General features: G+C 43.9%; 1 protein-coding gene and 1 pseudogene across 3 annotated transcripts in view; one reads left to right on the top strand and one right to left on the bottom strand.

Moving 5' to 3' along the window:
* Nucleotides 1-3,609: 3,609 nt before the first annotated feature.
* On the bottom strand, nt 3,610-4,120 carry LOC136402463 (large ribosomal subunit protein eL21-like; annotated as a pseudogene).
* Nucleotides 4,121-8,445: 4,325 nt separating this feature from the next.
* Nucleotides 8,446-22,359, top strand: part of ALDH7A1 (aldehyde dehydrogenase 7 family member A1) — a 44,771-nt gene continuing 30,857 nt past the window's right edge. For all 3 annotated transcript variants that reach the window (XM_066382127.1, XM_066382129.1, XM_066382126.1), the window contains exons 1-6: nt 8,446-8,674; nt 9,959-10,012; nt 10,616-10,681; nt 16,321-16,401; nt 16,719-16,842; nt 20,713-20,845. In XM_066382127.1, coding sequence (XP_066238224.1) covers nt 8,483-8,674; nt 9,959-10,012; nt 10,616-10,681; nt 16,321-16,401; nt 16,719-16,842; nt 20,713-20,845 — 650 coding nt within the window. In that variant the 5' untranslated portion in view covers nt 8,446-8,482. The remainder of the gene's footprint in view (nt 8,675-9,958; nt 10,013-10,615; nt 10,682-16,320; nt 16,402-16,718; nt 16,843-20,712; nt 20,846-22,359) is intronic.

The following is a 22,359-nucleotide window of genomic DNA, read 5'->3' as shown; positions in this document are numbered from 1 at the left end:
TATGCTTCCTGCTCCTCCCCCCTTTCTCTCTCTCTCTCTCTTTCTCTCTCTCTCTTTCACTCTCCTTTTTCTCTAAAAATGAAGAAATAAAATCTAAAAAAAAAGAAGGAAATACACAGTATAGCAATTTATCCTGGACACCTTTGTATCCGAAAATACAAAGATCTGGCTCTTTCTTTTTTTTTTTTTTTTAATTTTATTTATTCATTTGAGAGAAGAGACAGAGAGAAGGGGGGAGGAACAGGAAGCATCAATTCCCATATGTGTCTTAACCAGGTAAGCCCAGGGTTTTGAACCCACAACCTCAGCTTTCCAGGTCAACACTTTATCCACTGTGCCACCACAGGTCTGGTGATCTGGCTCCTGACTCCCTGGTATTCCATTGTATGGAGGTATCATTGTTTATTTAGTCTCTGATAGTATACATTTAGGATGTAGCCAATTCACAGTTAACATGTACTTTTGCAAACTTGTTTTATTATTTCCCGAGTATACGTTTCTAGACTGTATGGAAAAGAATGAATATAGATATTTGAAATGTGAATGTAAGACATTGTTCTAAGTTATCAAAAGTTACAGAATTAATATTAATATTTTAGAAAGATTAAATTACATTTTATTAATTTGGACTAGGCGCAGAGCGGGATTTCTATGCTTGTGTGATTAGCATAAAATCAAGATAGCTGATGGCATTGTGTTGTAAATGCAAAGGGGAAGGAGACTCGGATTCTCTGACTTTCCCCACACCTGTGGGGAAATGAGTGAATAGCTAGCCAGGTGCAGGCAGAGAAAGATGAAATTAAACCTTTTCTTATATTAATGGGTCATTTACAGGCATTTGTCCCCATGAATACTACCTCCCCCTCCTGAAAACATGTAGTTAATGTATGTATTTCTGGACAAAGGAATAGCAAATGAACACTAGAAAATATAGGAATGTCTTTTAATATATAAAGTGACATTTTTACCATTGTGTTACCTTATAAGTTTTAATGTGAAGAAATGTCTTTTTATGAACCCTATAGGCAGATGTTATAAACTTGCTAATGAATTGTGTCCCATCCTGTGTAGGTAAAGACAAAGGTTATAAGCTTATGCCATGATGTCAGGCTTTTCCCCCGCCCATGTATAATTAGGGATATATAACCAGCCCCTAGAATATTATAGACACACACGATTTGGGACTGCCCCCTGTAAGCTATATGTGGCTGGCATATTTAATAAATTTCCTCCTTTAATAAAACTCTTCAAAACTTATCGGGACTGGGAGTCTCTACGTGAACTCAATGAAATGAAGTACAGTGCCTTTCAGAATCTGGGGTGCAGCCTGACCTGTGGTGGCGCAGTGGATAAAGCGTCAACCTGGAAACGCTGAAGTTGCTGGTTCAAAACCCTGGGCTTGCCTGATCAAGGCACATATGGGAGTTGGTGCTTCCTGCTCCTCCCTCCTTCTCTCTCTCTCTCTCTCTCATTCTTTCCCCCCTCTCTATAATGAATAAATAAAATCTTTAAAAAAAAAAGAATCTGGGGTGCAGTACTTTACATCAATATAAAGGAATTTTAGCCTGACCTGGGGTGGCGCAGTGGATGGAGTGTGGACCTGGATCACCGAGGTTGCAGTTTCAAAACCCTGGATTTGCCCAGTCAAGGCACATAGGAGAGACAATCAATGAACAACCATAGTGAAGCAACAGTGAGTTGATATTTCTTGCTCCACCCCTTCCTCCTTTCTTTGTAAAGTCAATAAATAAAAACTTCAAAAAGAAAATAAAGATATATAAAGGAATTTGGGAAATCCCTTGATCCAATTTCTCATTTTGAGAAAGATTACACAGTAAGCTTTTGTTGTTGGTTTTTTTTTTTTTGTTTTTTTTTTGTATTTTTCTGAAACAGGGAGAGACAGTCAGACAGACTCCCGCATGCGCCCAACCGGGATCCACCCGGCACGCCCACCAGGGGGCGACGCTCTGCCCACCAGGGGGCGATGCTCTGCCCCTCCAGGGGGTCGCTCTGTCGCGACCAGAGCCACTCTAGCGCCTGGGGCAGAGGCCAAGGAGCCATCCCCAGCGCCCGGGCCATCTTTGCTCCAATGGAGCCTTGGCCGAGGGAGGGGAAGAGAGAGACAGAGAGGAAGGAGGGGGGAGGGGTGGAGAAGCAAATGGGTGCTTCTCCTATGTGCCCTGGCCGGGAATCGAACCCGGGTCCCCCGCACGCCAGGCCGACGCTCTACCGCTGAGCCAACCGGCCAGGGCCTACACAGTAAGCTTTTGAAGATAAGAGTCCTGACTCCAGATCTCCTAACTCTTAGACTGTTTTACCTTTCCTACATAGAATTACAATCTCCCTGGAATTGATTTTTGTGTGCTGTGAGAGGTAAGAGTTAAATTTCATTCTATAATCATCATTTTACTGTGTGGTATGGGATACAACTAAATATCATATAGCACACGGAACAGACCCCCTCACTTCCAAAATATTTTCTCCAATGTTTTCCTGTAGACGTTTTAGAGGAACGCTTTAGGTCTGTGGTCCATTTGAGTTAATTATATAGTCTGAATTGAAAGTCAAGGTGTTTTGTTTTTCTTTTTACCGCGTGACTATCGGATTACTATAGCACCATTTGTTGACAGGACCCCCTAGTGTCCTTTCCCACACTGAATTTCCTTGATACTTTCACTGAAAATGGACTATTTCTGGGTTCTCCATTCTGCTCCATTTATCTTTATTTCTGTCTTTACATTAATGTGAAACTTTCTTGTTTACTGTAGCTTTATAGTAATTGTAAAATTCTTTTAATTCTCAAATTAGGTAAATGTGTTCCTCCCCCCCCCCCCCCGAACCGTTTTGGCTATTCTAGATCCTTTGCATTTCTATTTGCATGTAAACTTTAGAACCTGGGGGGGGGGGGGGGGACTTCAGAATCTGTGCCAATTCTGGTGTTTTGATTGGGATTGCATTAGATCTATAAATTATTTCTCACGGTTTGGAGACTGTCTTAGCCTGATGCCATTACCTATGCTGGAATTATTGATTTATTTATTTTAGAAGATGTATTTTTTAAAATATATTTTACTTATTGATGAGAGAGAGAGAAAGGAGGAGCAGGAAGCATCACTTCTTAGTAATTGCTTCTTGTATGTGCCTTGACTGGGCAAGCCCAGTGTTTATGAACTTACAACCTCAGCTTTCTAGGTCAACGCTCTGTCCACTGTGCCATCACAAGTCAGGCTAGGATCATTTATTGCTGTTTTTTATTCTTTAAATATTTTGGAGTGTTTAAGGGATACCACACTTCACCTCAATTATGAGAAACATTTTTTTTTTAACCTCGAATTTTATTTTGTTTTTTTAAGACTTTATTTATTCATTTTAGAAAGGAGAGAAGGAGGAGAGAGAGAGAGAGAGAGAGAGGGAGAGAGAGAGAGAGAGAGAGAGAAGAGGGGAGGAGCAGGAAGCATCAACTCCCATATGTGCCTTGATCAGGTAATCCCAGGGTTTTGAACTGGCGACCTCAGCATTCCAGGCCGACGCTTTATCCACTGTGCCACCACAGGTCAGGCTATGAGAAACATTTTTATCAATACAGTGGGGTCTTTCATTTATTTTTACACTTATCATGCCATGAATTCATAGGGAATGGATTCCAGCAACTCAGGCTCCTTTCCACTGGTTCTCACAAAGTGTGCTTCTCTGGGTGGAGCAGGCTAACGCTTCAGCTGAACCCCGGTACCTTTCTCTTTGGCTTCCTTCTTTTTCTGGTCATTTTCCTTCACACGTTTCAGGAAGCTATCTCGGCTCTTAGAGTACTTAATATGCTTAATACGTACATTCATTCTCTTGGCAAGAATCTTGCCCTTAACTTGTTTGTTCACAACAATGCCCACCGCATGCTGGGTGCCACTGTAGACTCTTCCAGTTTTGCCATGGTAACACTTGTGGGGCATTCCTTTTTGAACAGTGCCCATTCCCTGATGTCTGCAATATCACCTTTTTTGTAGATTCGCATGTATGTGGCCAGAGGAACAACTCCATGTTTTCTAAAATGCCTAGAGAAGATATACCGTGCCTCTCCTCTTTCCTCTGTGTTAGTCATTTTGGCGAATTACTGAAAGATGGCGGATCCGGCCGAAAAGCTCATTTATTGTTAATAAACAGCTTTTCTACTTCTGATTCTGGGCTCCTTAAACAACCAAATAGGTAGTTAGTATCCTGGAAGAGAATGCAGTGATCAAAGGATGTGAATGATTCATTTTCTGAAGATTTTTTTTTTTTGTCTTTTTCTGAAGTTGGATACAGGGAGGCAGTCAGACAGACTCTCGCATGCGCCTGACAGGGATCCACCCGGCACGCCCACCAGGGGGCGATGCTTTGCCCATCTGGGGCAACCAGAGCCATTCTAGCGCCTGAAGCAGAGGCCATGGAGCCATCCTCAGCGCCCGGGCCAACTTTGCTCCAATGGAGCCTTGGCTGTGGGAGGGGAAGAGAGAGACAGAGAGGAAGGAGAGGGGGAGGGGTGGAGAAGCAGGTGGGCGCTCTCCTGTGTGCCCTGGCCAGGAATCGAACCCGGGACTCCTGCACACCAGGCCGACACTCTACCACTGAGCCAACCGGCCAGGGCAAGATATTTTTTTACTGTAAAATAACCAGCTTTCTAGTTCGTAGCATCATTTTTTTGTGATCTGGATTAATATTAGTCTGCTCAGAACAGCCGTGTCACTCACCCATGCTCTGACAAGTCAGATTCCCAGTTAGCAATAAAGAAATCGCATCTTGAGTCATGATGATTTCTTTAATTATTGCTGCCTTGGGGATACATACATGTTTAGGTTACATCCCTCTGCTTCCTGGCCAGCAGCTATCTTTGAAGAATGAAGCTGGCTAGCATTCACTAAGGATACCCAAGACACAGGTTATTTGTACCTACGCTGTAATTCCAGAGTCCTTGCTTTAATCACCACCAAGGATGCCATTGATAAGTCATTTGAAAAGCAGAATTGGCCGTTTGCAATCTCTGCCACTTTTAATACAGAATTGGTTCAAGGTGTCCTGAGTTTAGCCTGTACATTTAAATTGCTATAGTGCTTTGCAATTTTTTATATGCTTTCATATATGATTCATTTAATTCTCTTTCATATATAAAATGTGCTTTTACATGATTAATTTGATTTAATCTCTTTCTGCTCTGTCCCATCAAAATTTATTTTTTTCTTGACCTTCTGTTGGGCAGAGCTAAGTGAGTTTTGAAAAAAGGAGATGGAAGAGAGATGTGATCCTAATTTTCTTTTTTCTTTCTTTTTAAAAATTTTATGTATCTCTGGCCCATTGACTCAGTGGTAGAGCATTGGCCCAGAGAGTGGATGTCTCGGGTTCAAGTCTCAGGTTCAATTCCTGGTCAGGGCACACAGGAGAAGCACCCATCTGCTTCTCCTCTCCTTCCCATTCTCTCTTTTTCTCTCTTCTCCTCCTGCAGCCATGTCTCAATTGGCATAAGTTGGCCCCAGGTGCTGAGGATGGCTTCCTGGCCTCCACCTCAGGTGCTAAGAAGAGCTGAGTTGCTGAGCAACAGAGAAGCCCCAAATGGGTAAAGCACTGCCCCCTACTGGGCTTGCCAGGTGGATCCCAGCAGGGGGCACATGCAGGAGTATGTCTTTGCCTCCCCTCCTCTCAATGAAAGAAAAAAATATGTATTTAAAAAATTAAATTTAATGGGGTTACATTGATTAATAAGAGTACATAGGATTCAGGAAAACATTTTTATAGCATTTGAACTGTTGCTTGTGTTGTGTGCCCATCAGTTAAAGTCAAATAATTTTCTGTCACTGTATATTTGTCACTCTTTACTTCCCTCACCCTCCACCCCCATTGTGATCCTAATTTTCAATGTTGGCATTTGCTGGTGTCTATCTTCCCAAATCTGGCTGATAGCCATGAACCTCTCTCCTTGACTAAGAGAAGGAAGCTAACAGTTCCTAAGAGCATTATGTATTGGTCCTCAACTTTAGTGCATGTGGGCCTGACCTGTGGCGGTGCAGTAGACAAAGGCTTTGACCTGGAATGCTGAGGTCACGGTGTCAAAACCCTGGGCTTGCTTGGTCAAGGCACATATGGGAGTTGATGCTTCCTGCTCCCCCCCCCCCTTTGGCTATCTGTCTCTCTCTCCTCTCTAAAAAATGAGTAAATAAAAATCTTAAAAAATATTAGTGCATCTGTAAATGTCTTTTTATTTTTGAATCAAACAAAGAGAAGGAAGGAAGGGTGTGGTGTTAGGATGCACAAAGAATTTTGCCAGCAGCCAGAAAATGAGAATTAAATTCTCAGTTAAAATGTCTGAGAAATAAAATGAAGGGAATTTGTGCCTCAGTCCTAAGGGTAGATGGAAGACAGTAACTGGGTTGTTGATAGAGATTACCAATATTGGACAAGGGATCCATGCTTATTACTCCTGAGGTGTGTTGGAAGGTTCAATTTTTCATTCATTCATTCATTCATTCATATAGGTGAACATGACCCTGATACAATAATGGGAATTGTGGAGCCATGCAGGAATGAGTCAAGGATCGTATCTGTCTTTTTTTTTTTTTTTGTATTTTTCTGAAGCTGGAAACGGGGAGAGACAGTCAGACAGACTCCCGCATGCGCCCAACCGGCATCCACCCGGCACGCCCACCAGGGGCGATGCTCTGCCCACCAGGGGGCGATGCTCTGCCCCTCTGGGGGGTCGCTCTGCCGAGACCAGAGCCACTCTTAGCGCCTGGGGCAGAGGCCAAGGAGCCATCCCCAGCGCCCGGGCCATCTTTGCTCCAATGGAGCCTTGGCTGCGGGAGGGGAAGAGAGAGACAGAGAGGAAGGAGGGGGGGGTGGAGAAGCAAATGGGCGCTTCTCCTATGTGCCCTGGCCGGGAATCGAACCCGGGTCCCCCGCACACCAGGCCAACACTCTACCGCTGAGCCAACCGGCCAGGGCCTGTATCTGTCTTAACAAGGAAAAAATATAACATTTACAAGCAGAAGTATTATTCAACACTTACTACAGTTTCTTGGAAAGTGTTTGATACATGCCAAGGATTTGCTGAAATTATTTGCACTTTGAGAGTGGAACAGATTTGCCTGACCTGTGGTGGCACACTGGATAAAGTGTAGACCTGGAATGCTGAGGTCACAGATTTGGGCTTGCCTGGTCAAGGCACATATGGGGGTTGATGCTTCCTGCTCCTCTCTACTCTCTCTCACTTTGTCTCTCTCTCCCCTTCTCTAAAATGAATAAATAAAATCTTTAAAAAAAGAATGGAACAGCTAAATCTCAAGCTTGAATGCAGAGCTGGACGGAAGGGTTTGACAGGTGGAGAGAACAGCAAGGACATAGACAGTGGGAGGACTATACGGGCTTCATACAGAAACCTAAAGTGACTTCTGTCTGGCTGCAATGTGAAAGGCCACAGGCAGGTAGTGAGAAGTAATATTTTGAAAATATGTTGGGACTCGCTGAAACACCTATTATTAATTCAGTTGATTTGAGAATGTATTAGCTCCTGTTCAAATCATGGTGATTGAGATGTTAGCATTTCCCTTGCATAGAGCAGGCCTAGTTTTTGTGGGATTACGTGGAAATGGGATGGCAAGGGGGGTGGAAAGGATGTTGCAGGAAGCTAGAAGAAATTGAGCGTGAAGGAAATTTTAAAAAAATGTATTCATTCATTTTGATATATATATATATATATATATATATATATATATATATATATATATATATATATATGTAAAGAGAGAGAGAAGGGAAGAGGAGCAGGAAGCATCAACTCCCACATGTGCCTTGGCCAGGCAAGCCCAGGGTTTCGAAGAGAATGAAGGAAATTGAGCAAAACTGTTTTTGTTCTTCAAAAGCAAGAATATTAGGCAGGATATTTAGAAGAAAGTATCATAATTTAAGATTTTTCATTAATTAGAAAACTAATTTGAATATATTAAAGCAGTGAAAACAATCAATCCTCTTCCTCCTTCCTCCAAAAACAAAGAAAGAAATAAACAAGAAACTTCCCCTTTGGCTATTCTATGGAACAGCAGCGCCAGCATCATTTGGAAACTGGTTAGAAATGCTAGTTCTGAGACCCCAGACCAGAACCGCGGATTCAGAATGTGCATTTGACATGATGGCCAGGTGATTATATGCACGGTACAGTCTGGGAAGCCCTGCTCTAACCTACTGTACTATAGAGCCAATACTTCTGGAAAGTATTTCTTAGTTGCTGTCGCGATTCTCGGCATTTTTCACTAGATGGCAGTAGCCCTCTCGCTTCATCCCTGCGGCACCCCCTTTTTTACAGCCACAAAATTAAGCTCTGGTTGAAGGCTGGGGCTGGCCTTGAGGAGGTGGGGGCGTGTCTGGGGCGGGGCGGGCCTGCCCAATGGGCTCTCCCGGGCGGGGGGCGGGGCTTTATTTCAGCGGCTACTCAGGCCGCAGGCGCGTTTCGCGTCCTGGGCTCAGTATGTGGCGCGTACCCTGCCGCCTCTGCGTGCACGTTGCAAGGAAGAGCAAGCTGTTAGAACCCTGGAACAGGCCTGCCGCCTTCATGTCCACTCTGCTCATCAATCAGCCGCAGTATGCTTGGCTGAAGGAGCTGGGGCTCCGCGAGGAAAACGAGGGCGTGTATAATGGAAGCTGGGGAGGCCGGGGAGAGGTACGCGGGCGTCCCGGGAAATCTCTGCGGCTTCACTTCTTTCCAGGAGGCCTGGCTGGCTTTGCTCCATCCGGCGCCCCCTGCCGCCGTGGGGGATTATTATACTGGGTGGGAAGTTTCGATGCTCCACAGTAAAAGTTTTCTAATGGAGGATGCCTTAACAATTCCCCTAGATTTTAGGTCCTTGTGCCCTATGGAGAGTCGATTCCATGTCATTTTGGAGTTGGTCGGGGATTAAACTTTTCACACACACTTAAAACTAAGGGCAGAATTCTGCAGTCTGTAGTGAAAAATGCCACACGCTTAACGGTGGAGATTGTCTTAATTTTGTGCTTGCCTGTGGCTCCTCAGATGTGACATGCGGCACAGGTAATGTCCTATAGTATAGCTTTATATTGTTTTGTTTTCTGAAATCCTTTGGAGTTTACAAGCTCGTGCTTCCTGAAAACCTGTCATGTGTTCTCTGAGCTTCCGTGGGAACCAGCTTGTCCGCATTTCTCTATTTCCAGAGTCTGACAGTGCTCAATAAAACGTTTTATAGAGTACGATGGAAAGATAAGGTAATCATTGCCTAGATTTTTCTGAGAGTTTTTTTTTTTTGTTTATAGAAGAAAGCTTTTGTAAGAAAATGTTATATAACAGGAGACAAACTTTGTGCACGTTATATAATGAACCTGCTTTGTTAGAGGAAACACCTTCATTCTGGTGACAGTAGGAGATACAGGTGGTTTTAATACCCTCCTCTCCCAAATTGATAATTTTCTTTCTTTCCCGTTATGGCATCTAATTATTAGGTTCCTGGATAAAATATTTCCTCCTGAAGCCCCCCCGCCCCCTTTAATAGCTATACATTGATTTTTTTGTTATTTCTAGTTGACCTTTATAGTTCGAGTGGACACAGGCCTTTCCCATTGTTGTTTGGCCTAGGCTATTTTACCTTATGGGCAGAGTAAGGAAGAGAAGGTATAAGTAAAACTGGAGTTTGGTCTGTTATTAATGGAAAAAGAGATGAGATAATGGGTTATGTTTAGGTTTTTGTTAATGTACCTAATACTTAGATGGCAAGGATGGGTTTTGCAGAAAGTTGGTTCTGAAAGTTGAGGTCAAAATGGAAAGCTTTGTAAAGTGGCTTATTTGTAACAGAAGCTCAGGTTCCGAATTTGGATACTGCATCTTAGTCTTCTTTTGTTCTTCCTCCTTTTGTTTCTTCCCTTATTTGGTTGGTTCCCCCAATTTGGACAGGATTACATTTTCTACTAATGGTGTTCATCTTTTTGTTTTTAGGTTATCACAACCTATTGTCCTGCTAACAATGAGCCAATAGCAAGAGTTCGACAGGTAAGTTCTTTTATTTTTCATGCAAACAGCACGTACAGAGTTAGTGGGAGTGATCAAGAACAATACAAATTTAGAAAGTCAAAGAAGGATGTGTTTCTTTTTCACTGATATTTAGGAATGTCTGGGAGACCCGCTCTTTGGGTGGAGGTCTGTGTGCCTTAGAAAAGGTGAACCATAAAGAGAACTAGGGAGAGAGAGGTTCCCTTTAATGTCTTGCTTCAGAGTCACCTGAGGACTTTTAGAATGAAGGTTCTAACTTCTTAAATCTGGATTGGAGCCTGAGGTTCTGATATTCTAATACACCTCAGGTGTTGTTTCCAGATGAGGCTAACATCACTTTCTTGGAGAAGCAAGGTTTTAAAAAAGCACAGCGAGATTCTAACATGACCTACTGGGTTTCAGTGAAATTTTGGAAGTGTAGGCTGAGAAGATAATTTCAAACCACAAATCTTAGGGTCAGCCAGAGATTTTAAGTTGTTTTCCAAAAATAGTCTGTGTGTTCTTAGGAGATGATCATTTCCTTTTCCCTTGCCCTTTGTCCCCCCCTAATTTTTTTTATTTCTTTGTTATTCCGTCCCCACCATCCCTCCATTGTTAATTTAGGCTAGTATGGCTGACTATGAAGAAACTGTAAAGAAAGCAAGAGAAGCATGGAGAATCTGGGCAGATGTAAGTAATGGAGGCCATGGAATGGTTACTTACTTTAGTTGCAGTGAGATGAAGAAGCATCTGATGAGCAGGTCGGTCCCCCTTGCTGAAACGGGAGCTCTTGGGGGGCTGTGATTTCCTCTGCTGTCGTCTTAGAAGAGTGCCTTTTACCATTTGGCCTTCAGTGTGAATGGGTAAATTTAAATGGATTAAAACTCTTACTGATGTAGCATAAATTAGTTTTATTGAAGTCCATGAAATATCTATACTAAAAACACCCATTTGCTTTGCCCTCCCCACCAGCTTTGTAGGGGAGAAGGTGAGGAGTCTCTCAGAACTATGTCCACATTTCCGGTCCACAGGACAGTGGTGGGAGCTCTTTCCAAGGGTAGGCAGGAGTACCTCAACTGTCTGATCAGGCTCAGAGGCGGGTTCTGCCTCCTCCAGCTCTGACCCCACCAGGGGTGACATGAGTAAGGGTAGGGACTGATTGAGCTTGGCCCCGCTGAGCTGGTGGTACTAGATGAGGCCAGGGCTCCGGAGGAGGGGAGAAGAAGAACAGAGTTAGCCTGGATTTCCCAGTCCTCCCCCCCCCACCCCGAATACCCCTTTTGTTCAGCCACCAAAAATTTTAGTTCTGAGGCTGTGTAGGAATTCCCTGGGTGGCTAACTCAGCTCTACCTAGGAGTAAATCTCTTCACCTCAAGTGTGCTTTGTCCTGTAAAAAGGGGAGACCTCGTGTGCTGACTTCCTGAGTTTCCATGTGGGTAGAATGAGTTAATCTTGTCAAATGCTTACGGAAGAGTCTGGCACATGACAAACCTCAGCACCTGCCAGTGATAAAACCACGTGCTGCTGGGTTTCCGGACTGCTGAGCCAAGTGTTTTCTCTGAATCAATGATTGCTAGGGCGTCTTGGGGAGAGGCAGACTCCAAGAGAGTCCTGAGGTGGATGTAGCTTTGTTGTTTGCTAAAAGACTGCTTCTAATCAACAATTTCCCTCTACTTTAACTAGTTCTGGGTATAAATTAGGCTGAGGGTTCCATTATACACAAAGATATCCCTGAGCAGGCAAATACCACTTCCAAAAGTAAACAGTGTGCTCAGTAAAGTTCACCCTACCTGGCTAGAGAAGAGTGTCCAGAGCAGTGTCATTTAGTGTCATGTTCCAAAAATGACATACATAATTTTCTTTCTGATCATAAAAGTAACACATATCCCTACTTAAAAAAAAAAATTGGATGATACTGTAAACAAGATAATCAAATTTAAGTCCTAAACTCTCAATATAGAATGGTTATTAGAGTTATGTTTTGGTGAATTTCCTTTCAGTCTTCTATGTGTTTATTTTATGGTTGTGATTATTATACAAACATGCATGTATACAAGATGTGTCTAAAATTCTGTGACCTGTGATTGCATTGTATACCAGCCTATGCTTACTGCATATTTTTTTCTTATTAAGAAATTAAATTTAATGGGGTGACATTGGTGAATAAGAGTACATAGTTTCAGGTGAACATCTCTATAACTTTTTTTGTGTGTGTGGCAGAGAGAGTCAGAGAGAGGGACAGATAGGGATAGACAGACAGGAAGAGAGAGAGATGAGAAATATCAATTCTTCTTGCAGCTCCTTAGTTGTTCATTGATTGATTTCTCATATGTGCCTTGACCGAGGGGCTGCAGCAGACCGTGTGACCCCTTGCTCAAGCCAGTGACCTTGGGCTCAAGCTGGTGAGCCTTGCTCAAACCAGATGAGCCAGTGCTCAAGCTGGCGATCTTGGGGTCTCAAACCTGGATCCTCCATATCCCAGTCCGATGCTCTATCCACTGTGCCACCGCCTGGTCAGGCCATCTCTATAACATTTGAACAATTGATTGTGTTGTGTGCCCACCCCCCAAAGTTAAATCGTTTTCTGTCACAGAATATTTGTCCCTCTACTCCTCTTGCATAATTTTTAAACATAATTGTTTTCTTGTACGTAAATTTTTTCTTTTAATTAATAGACTTCTTTTTTAGAGCCGTGGTAAGTTTGTAGCATAGGGGAGGAAAAAATTTTTCATTTTAGGTTCTGTGGCTGGTCTAATATACTGCTCACAAAAATTAGGGGATATTTCAAAATGTTTATGAAGCGATAAAATATCCCCTAAATTTTGTGAGCAGTGTAATTAAATTGACACAGAAAAACAAACTTTAATTTTGTACTTAAAGGGCTCTCGAAGATATGAACCCCAAAGGTAGCCAGTTAGCTGATGCTTATACAGCATTCTGAGTGAAGGGAATGAATAGGGGTCCTGAGCTTTAAAGGGCAGATGTTTGGTAAACAGATGTTTGCCCTGCTATGCAGATAAATCAAATATAAAAAGTTGTGTCTGGCAGTAGCTCTCTTCCTGATAGAGGCCCCTTTTCTAAGTTTTTTAGGAAGCTAAGGGGGAGGTAAAGGCTTTTCCTGAGTTTGCTGGGTCTTGAGTGCCTTCAGCACAAAGTAATCTGCACGGAAAAGGGGCACATTCTGTGGTGACTTGTTCTGAGTGCCCTCAGCAGGAAGATGAGCAGAAAACGCAGACTTCTCTCCCCTCTTCCCCATCACTCTTAGCAAGTTTATTCACATCTTGCATTAGTGTGCTACATTTCTTAAAAATTGATGAGCCAGTATTGCTACATTATTAATAAATATATAAAGCCTGTCATTTATACTAGGATCTCACTGTTTTGAATGGCAGTGAAACATTTGACCAGAAACTTCTATTACGTGTATGTATTTACTCAGGGTAAATACAGTGGTGTTTGAGAAAAGAGTTAGTGTGAAATCAGGGACTTTTTTCCCCCTGAACTGGCCTGTCTTTAATATTGGTCTGTGCTTTGTCGTTGTTTTCACGTTCAGGATCGCATTCGGCCGTCTGCTCTGACTCCTCAATGCCAGACTCTCTGCCTGCGCCTTACTCGCTTTCTCATACTTCTCAGACCTACCATAGAGTGGGGGCTGCTAAGCGAGAATGGGTTGCTGTTCTGGACGATGGTAGAGTCAGTTGGGGATCCACTTGTTAGAATTTGAGTTAAGCAATTGAGTTCAAAGTTTAGGAAAGAGACAGACTTTCCTAACTGTGCTTCTGAGGTTTCTGTCAATGGGGGCAGTGACTTAGAGGTTGCTGGGACCTCAAACAAGAACAGACCAGAGCCTGATCCCTTTCTGGTCTATGCACGTTCTCTCTTGGGTCCTCACGCATGTGGACCCCCTAGTGGGCCATGATCCCTATGACTGGCCTTGCCAGTTTTTTGTAGTTCATTTTCAAAGGGCACATTTTTCTTGAAGGGAAAAAGAACGAAGTATAAAAATATTGAAGGCCTGACCTGTGGTGGCTCAGAGGTTAAAGCCTCGACCTGGAACACTGAGATCCCTGGTTCGAAACCCCAGGGATAGCCTGGTCAAGGCACATATGGGAGTTGATGCTTCCAGCTCCTCCCTCCCTTGTTTCTATCTCTCTCTTCAGTCACTAAAATAAATAAAAAATTTAAAAATCTTAAAAAAACATAGTCTGAATACCCTGGCTAAATAGCTCAGTTGGTTAAGAGTGTTGTTTTGAAGCACAGAGGTTGCCGGTTTGACCAGGGCACATACAGAAACAGATTGATGTTCCTGTCTCCCTCCCTCTCCCTCTCACTGCCTCTCTCACTAAAATCAATGAAAAAAAAAAAGTCTGACCAGTGGGTACGGTGTTAAGGTGTGACCTAGAATGCTGAGGTCTCTGGTTTGAGACTCCAGGCTTGCCTAGTCAAGGCACATGAGACAGGCAACAGCAAGTTGATGCTTCCCACTACCCCCTAGCCTTTCTCTCTTTCTCCTCTCTCTAAAATCAATAAATAAAATCTTAAAAAAAAAAAAAGATAAAGCAGACTATCTTATTTTTCTCCTTAAGAACTGTTAAAGACTTCCTACTGCACTTCGGTAAGATTTCTTTTTTAGATTTTATTTATTCATTTTTAGAGAGCAGGAAAGAGAGAGAGAGAGAGAGAGAAAGTGGGAGGAACAGGAAACATCAACTCCCATATGTGCCTTGACCAGGCAAGCCCAGGGTTTTGAACCCGAGACCTCAGTGTTCCAGGTCAATGCTTTATCCATTGCGTCACCACAGGTCAGGCAAGATTCTCTTTTTTTTTTTTTGTATTTTTCTGAAGCTGGAAACGGGGAGGCAGTCAGACAGACTCCCGCATGCGCCCGACTGGGATCCACCCGGCACACCCACCAGGGGGCGATGCTCTGCCCATCCGGGGCGTCGCTCTGTTGCGACCAGAGCCACTCTAGCGCCTGGGGCAGAGGCCAAGGAGCCATCCCCAGCGCCCAGGCCATCTTTTGCTCCAATGGAGCCTCGGCTGCGGGAGGGGAAGAGAGAGACAGAGAGGAAGGAGAGGGGGAGGGGTGGAGAAGCAGATGGGCGCTTCTGCCCTGGCCCAGAATCGAATCCCAGACTTCAGCACGCCAGGCCGATGCTCTACCGCTGAGCCAACCGGCCAGGGCAAGATTCTGACTCCTTAAAAATTTCTAGCTTTAGGTCCCCGCCCCCACCCTCCCGGAAGAATATTCCTGTGGCTGACTTTTCCCATTCTTTGGAGTTCAGCTTAAGTCTCACCTTCTTAGATTTTTCCTGACAACCTTTTAAATTAAAAAACATACCCAATATCCTCAAAACTGCTGCTTTCTCTATCTCAGCACCCTGTTTATTTCCTTGAACTTTTAATAGGCCTTTTGGCAATTTGTAATTACTTATAGCCTCCCACTAGATATTAATTAGCTCCATAAATACCTCACTTCTTATTTTAGTCCCAGTGCTATTATTGCTCCTGCCACATAATAGGTGTTCAGAAAATACTTGGTGAGTGAATGATATGAATTTTTTTTTTTTTTTTTTTTTGCATTTTTCTGAAGCTGGAAACGGGGAGAGACAGTCAGACAGACTCCCGCATGCGCCCGACCGGGATCCACCCGGCACACCCACCAGGGGGCGATGCTCTGCCCATTCGGGGCGTCGCTCTGTCGCGACCAGAGCCACTCCAGCGCCTGGTGCAGAGGCCAAGGAGCCATCCCCAGCGGCCGGGCCATCCTTGCTCCAATGGAGCCTCGCTGCAGGAGGGGAAGAGAGAGACAGAGAGGAAGGAGAGGGGGAGGGGTGGAGAAGCAGATGGGCGCTTCTCCTGTGTGCCCTGGCCGGGAATCGAACCCGGGACCCCTGCACGCCAGGCCGACGCTCTACCACTGAGCCAACCGGCCAGGGCCTGAATGATATGATTTGAGTGGATTATGGAATACCGGTTTATAAGGAAGTTGCATTGAGGGTTCAGGCATGCATACAGTTTAACCCATAAAAACTCATCGCCAGGAATCATAAAAGCCTATAGGATTTAGGAATTTTAAGCTTTCTGGAGTCATCCCCAGAGATTGTGTTCAGATCTGACTCTCTCTTCTTGGCACAGTCCCTTGCTCTTTGTGAACCTATTGTCTATTTTCTGGGCTGTTGGTCTTGGGGCCGCCCTCTCACCATCTGGGTCTGATCAAAAAGTCACCTGCTTGTAGTTTGCTGTTTCACATCACGTTTATGTAATACTGTGTTAGGGACATGAGTTTGTACTTTGAATCGGATGCTAAAATTGCATTCTTTTCTTAGATTCCTGCTCCGAAGCGAGGAGAAGTAGTGAGACAGATTGGTGATGCCTTGCGGGAGAAGATTCAAGTACTGGGAAGCTTGGTAAAGTATTTCTGTAGTAAAAATATCCTTTAAAGGGAAATAAGGCTACCACACATTTCTGTATATGAGATCATAATGTTTAAGAAAGCAGTCTGTGTATTGTAAAAGTCTCTCCTCGAGAGGAAAGATGAAAAAGATGGACAGGAAAAAGTGAAAAAATACTTCATAAAAATAACAGATTTTTCTGAAGTAATAAACTTCTAGCTTTAGGTCACAAGACAGACACAAAGTATGTTTTGCATTCTCCCTTTTGTCATTTTAATGTTTAAAGAATGAATTCTGTTGGAAAAATATAACTTGGCTTTTTGTATTTTTAGGTGTCTTTGGAGATGGGGAAAATCTTAGTAGAAGGTGTGGGAGAAGTTCAGGAGTATGTGGATATTTGTGATTATGCTGTTGGTTTATCACGGATGATCGGGGGACCCATCCTGCCTTCTGAAAGTAAGCAATGATGTTGCTTAAGCTGAGTTTTGTGTTCTGACACAGAGAGCTCCAAAAAATGCCCTGGCTGTGAACAATTTGCAAAAGAGGAATTATAAGTGACATATAAATGAATGAGAATATTTTTAATCTTTCTACTTAGAAATGCAAATTGAAACAGGTGAAAAGATCAGATCAGGACACTTAATTTTTTTTTTAAGATAAAAGTCAATGGTGGCGAGTCTGTGGGTTAGCCAGGTTCTTTTTTTTTTTTTTTTTTTTTTTTTAATTTTTCTGAAGTGAGAAGCAGAGACAGACTGGGATCCACCTGTCCAGCTCACTAGGGGACATTGCTCCGTTGCAACTGGAGCCATTCTAGCGCCTGAGGTGGAGGCCATGCAGCCATCCTCAGTGCCTGGGGGCCAACTTTGCTCCAATGGAGCCTTGGCTGCTAGAGGGGAAGAGAGAGACAGAGAGGAAGGAGAGGGGGAGAGGTGGAGAAGCAGATGGGCACTTCTCCTGTGTGCCCTGGCCGGGAATCGAACCTGGGACTTCCACACGCTGGGCCAACGCTCTACCACTGAGCCAACTGGCCAGGGCCTGAGCCAGATTCTTTTATGAGGACTGGTGGTAAGAATTGCCAATCCATCTGGAAAACAATTTGGAAATAATCCAAAGAATCAGTTTCAAGAATCTAATTTAAGTAAATAATCTGAAATGTGACAAGGTTTATGTGTAAAGATGTTCATTGTGGTATCAATAGGGAACATTAAAAATGACCTAAGCGTCCTATGGCAAAGGTTGAGCTAATTTTGGCAGTCTGTTAGCAGGTAATAAAAATCGTATTTACGAATTTGCCTTCTTCCAATCTCACACTGTTTTGGGAAGGTTGTATTTACTTATTTTTAAATTATTGGTATTTTTTTTAAAAGATTTTGTTCATTGATTTTTAGAGCGAGGAGAGAGAGAGAAATGCAGGGGAGGGGGGAAGTGAGAGGTATCAACTCATAGTTGCTTCACTTTAGTTGTTCATTGATTGCTTGTCGTATGTACCTTGACTGGGCAAGCCCAGGGTTTCAAATCAGGCTTCAGCATTCCAGGTCGTTGCCTTATATACTGTGCTACCATAGGTCAGGCTAAAATTATTTTAATGTTATTTTTTTTAAGGAGATGATAAACTCAGATCACAAAAATATAAAGAAATAAAAGAATAAAGGATAAAAAGTATTCCCCCTGGATACTCCATAGTATTCCCATAGAAGTAGTCAATGTTTCTGGTTTCTTGTATATCTTTTTTAGAGCTTTTATTCACTTATAGGCAAGTATGTGTCTTTGGGAAACAGCATTAGCAAACTATATATTCTGTTCTATACATTTTCCTACTTAATGGGTCTTGGAAATTGTTTCCTATTATTCCATTAAGGTGCTTCCTTCGTTTTTTTTTTCTTTTTTGAATGACTGTTTATTTGCTGTTAAGATACTAGACGTAACTTGTTTAACCAGTTCCTAAAAATGATGAATGTTTTCAATCTTCTGCTGTTATACTTTGCTGCAAGGACCAGCCTTGTAACAGGGAGGTTTCAGTGATGAGGATAAGGGCTTATGTCATTTGTAATGTTTGCAGTTTTAATAGTGTGGCTGCGTTGAAGACAGAAGGGCTGGAAGTCTGCCAGAGTGGTAACAGTGGTTATCCCAGGATGGCAGAATTATTGATGGTTTTTATTGTTGTCTTTCTTTTTTTTTTTCTTTTTTTTAATGAGAGAGAGAGAGAGAGAGAGAGAGAGACAGACGGTGACAGGAAGGGAGAGAGATGAGAAGCATCAACTTCACACGAGGGTGAGGGGACTCCAGCCGAGCCAGTGACTCCTTGCTCAAGCCAGCGACCTCGTGGTCATGTCTATGATCCCACGCTCAAGTCAGTGACCCCACACTCAAGCTAGTGACCTCGGGGTTTCAAAACTGGGTCCTCAGCATCCCAGATCGATGCTCTATCCACTGTACCACCACCTGGTCAGGCTGTTGTCTTTCTATTTTTCAGTATTTTGCAAAATTTCTTTTTTTTATGTTTTTTAAAAAGATTTATTCATTTTAGAGGGGAGGGAGAGGAAGAGAGAAGGAGGGAAGAGAAGGAAGCATCGGCTCCTCCCATGTGTTTTGAACTGGCGACCTCAGTGCTCCAGGTGGATGCTTTATCCACTGCTCCACCACGGGTCAGGCTTTTTTTTTTTTTTTTTTTAAATTTTATTTATTGATTTTTAGAGAGAAGAGAGAGACAGAGAAAGAGTAGGGGGAAGAACAGGAAGCATCAACTCATAGTAGTTGCTTCCCATATATGCCTTGATCAGGCACGCCCAGGGTTTTTTTGGGAGTTTTTTTGGTGACAGAGAGAGGGACAGATAGGGACAGACAGACAGGAAGGGAGACAGATGAGAAGTGTCAATTCTTCATTCTGGCACCTTAGTTGTTCATTGATTGCTTTCTCATATGTGCCTTGACTAGGGGGCTCCAGCCAAGCCAGTAACTCCTTGCTCAAGCCAGCGACCTTGGGCTTCAAGCCAGTGACTTTTGGGATCAAGTCAGCGACCATGAGGTCATGTCTGTATTCCCATGCTCAAGCTGATGAGCCCGCACTCAAGCTGATGAGCCCGTGCTCAAGCCAGCAATGTCAGAGTTTTGAACCTGGGTCATTAGCATCCCAGGACGATGCTCTATCTAGTGCACCACCACCTGGTCAGGCTTTTTTTTTTTTTTAAGAGTAGATCATTCATCTAGCAGAAACTTAGGGGTAACTTTGACCTCATTAATGCAGTTAATCCTTATTGAGTGTCTACCAGGTGCCAGGTCATCTAAACAAGGTGATACTTGATCAATAAGGCATAGTCCTTGTGTTCAGTGAATTTATAAGCCTATAGGTTTCTTACAGTTAAGAGTGAGAGGCAAGTGGGAGGTAAGTACAGGGATAATTACAATAGAACATGGTAAGTACTGGGGTGGGGTGGAGGGTAGGATAATGAGCCCCTCAGCTAGCCAGAGAAAGTAATTCAAGTTAACGCCTCAAGCAGAGAGAGGTGGAGTGTTGGGAGAAGCATTAATTTAAATAGGGGGAAAACGTGAAAGCTTGGGATGGGAGGATGTGGCTTATTTGGGGAACTGTTGTTTTAGACCAGCCGGAGGGCACAGAGGAGGGGAGAGATGGCGTGGACAGGCAGTGGGAAGAGACTTCTCCTGATGGGGAGTTTGGGCTTGACTGCAGGCAGCTGCAGCAGTGACCCAGACACCGAAGGGTTTGCAGCAAGGGAGTGATGTTATCAGAGTGGCCCTGGTCCCCTGAGGAAGATAAAGCGGGGAGGACAGGGAGGGAGGAGGCAGGCCCTGCTGGGGAGGAGCGGTGCCAGCACACCGTGTGAAGGGCGTTGAGGCGGCCCAGACTAAAGCGGGGTCTGGCAGTGGGTGCAGCAATGGCGGCTTCCCTGCTCCCAGCCAGCGAGGTGAGCGGGCTCAGAAAGATGGCTGCCGGGAGCACCGCCTGGCCAGTGCTCTCTGCTTTTCACCAGGGTTTGTGAGCCATCATTGCTCCTTGCTTTGGTTCTTCGCTGCTCTGATTGCCCTTGATTAATAAAATAATCAGACTTCCTATGAGGATCAGAGGCACAGTGTCTATCATTATGGTTTTTAAGGTAGTGTAGTAATAACAGCTTTTGTAGTGTACTAATTAATGTACCTGTATCCCGCCACTATCTAAAGTGAGCCACTACAAGGCATCTGGAATCCCCACGTGGTCCTGTGTACGTTTTTTTTCTGAATATGAAAGGTTTCAGACTTTGTTCTTATTCACTTGATCTGCATTAAACGAACGTGCTTAGGCGGCTCCTCACCTTCCCCTGTTCTCAGGACCCGGCCACGCGCTGATTGAACAGTGGAATCCTGTAGGCCTGGTTGGAATCATCACTGCGTTCAACTTCCCCGTGGCGGTATATGGCTGGAACAACGCCATCGCCATGATCTGTGGGAATGTGTGCCTTTGGTAAGACCTGTTCACTTTCTTATCCAGTAAGACGATGATAAAAGTAGCCATTGTTGGATACTAACTAGCAAAAGTATTTTAAATGTATTGAGATGTTTTCTTATTACCTTATTCTTTCTACAGCATATTAAGTCACGTCTGCTACATGTAAAACCCTGACTTGGAATTATTACCTATTTTACCATTGGTAAAGTTTATTTTTTTGACACAGCCTTGTCTTTCCAGTTATTTCCATCCCAAGTGTGTGTACTGTGATTAAATTCTGACACCAGCTTCCTGGGTTTAGTGTCCAGCTCCTCATGGTTAAAGGCTCAGTGCTCCACAAGACTGGCTCTACCTTAGATGCAAACTGCAAGTACCCCCAGGTCCTCGGGGCATCTGCAGGTCTGCTAGCCAGCTACAAATCTGGAGGTTCCTATGAGCCCTCTGTTTCAATAACTTATTAGAGTGACTCTCAGGACGGAAGAAAGCACAATGCTTAACAATCATAGTTTGATTATGAGGATGCACATGGGGCGAGGTCTCGCAGGGTCCCAGATGCAGAGCTCCCATGCCCTTTCCCAGTGAGTGAAGGTGGGGCATGCTGCCCTCCCAGCAGAGAAGCTCCACTGAGCTCTGGTGTCCAGAGTTTTTTATGGGGGATACATGCGGCAGGCATTATTGATTAAATCACGGGACTTGTGGTTAAACTCAGTCTTTTTTTTTTTTTTTTTTTGGTCTTTTTCTGAAGCTGGAAACAGGGAGAGACAGTCAGACAGACTCCCCATGCGCCGACCGGGATCCATCCACCCGGCACGCCCACCAGGGGCGATGCTCTGCCCCTCCGGGGCGTCGCTCTGCGGTGACCAGAGCCACTCCAGCGCCTGGGGCAGAGGCCAAGGAGCCATCCCCAGCACCTGGGCCATCTTTGCTCCAATGGAGCCTCGGCTGCTGGAGGGGAAGAGAGAGACAGAGAGGAAGGAGGGGGGGGGGGTGGAGAAGCAAATGGGCACTTCTCCTATGTGCCCTGGCCGGGAATCGAACCCGGGTTCCCCGCATGCCAGGCCGACGCTCTACCACTGAGCCAACCGGCCAGGGCCTAAACTCAGTCTTGATTCCTCCTCCCTTCCCTGTGGTGGGTCTTTCTGGTGACCAGCAACCAACCTCTGTCTTGAAGCAAATGGACCCTACAAGTCACCTTGTTAGCACTCAGAATTCCAAGGTGTTTTGATGCTCTGTGCCAGAAACAAAGAACAAATAATCTTTATTATACTATACTCCCCAAACAGAAAAGTAAGTAAACAAGTAGGAGGAAAAAAAGAGAACTTGTGATAAATCACAATGTTGTTTTAAAGTTTGACTCTTTTTTTTTTTCTTGAATAAAAATTTGATGGTGAACTCCCAAGCGACTCTGAGGCACTTGGCCGGTGTTCACACTGATGCATTAAATTTTATGGTTTATAAAATATTCGGTAGTAAAAGTTAAATGGGAAAATGTCAGTGTCTTATACATGACAGAAACCACTTACTGTTTT

The sequence above is a fragment of the Saccopteryx leptura genome, chromosome 4, assembly GCF_036850995.1.
Source record: "Saccopteryx leptura isolate mSacLep1 chromosome 4, mSacLep1_pri_phased_curated, whole genome shotgun sequence".
In the NCBI taxonomy this organism is placed as follows: Eukaryota; Metazoa; Chordata; class Mammalia; order Chiroptera; family Emballonuridae; genus Saccopteryx; species Saccopteryx leptura.
The sequence above is the reverse complement of the archived record's forward strand: the minus strand, read 5'-3'. Positions and strand labels throughout refer to the sequence as shown.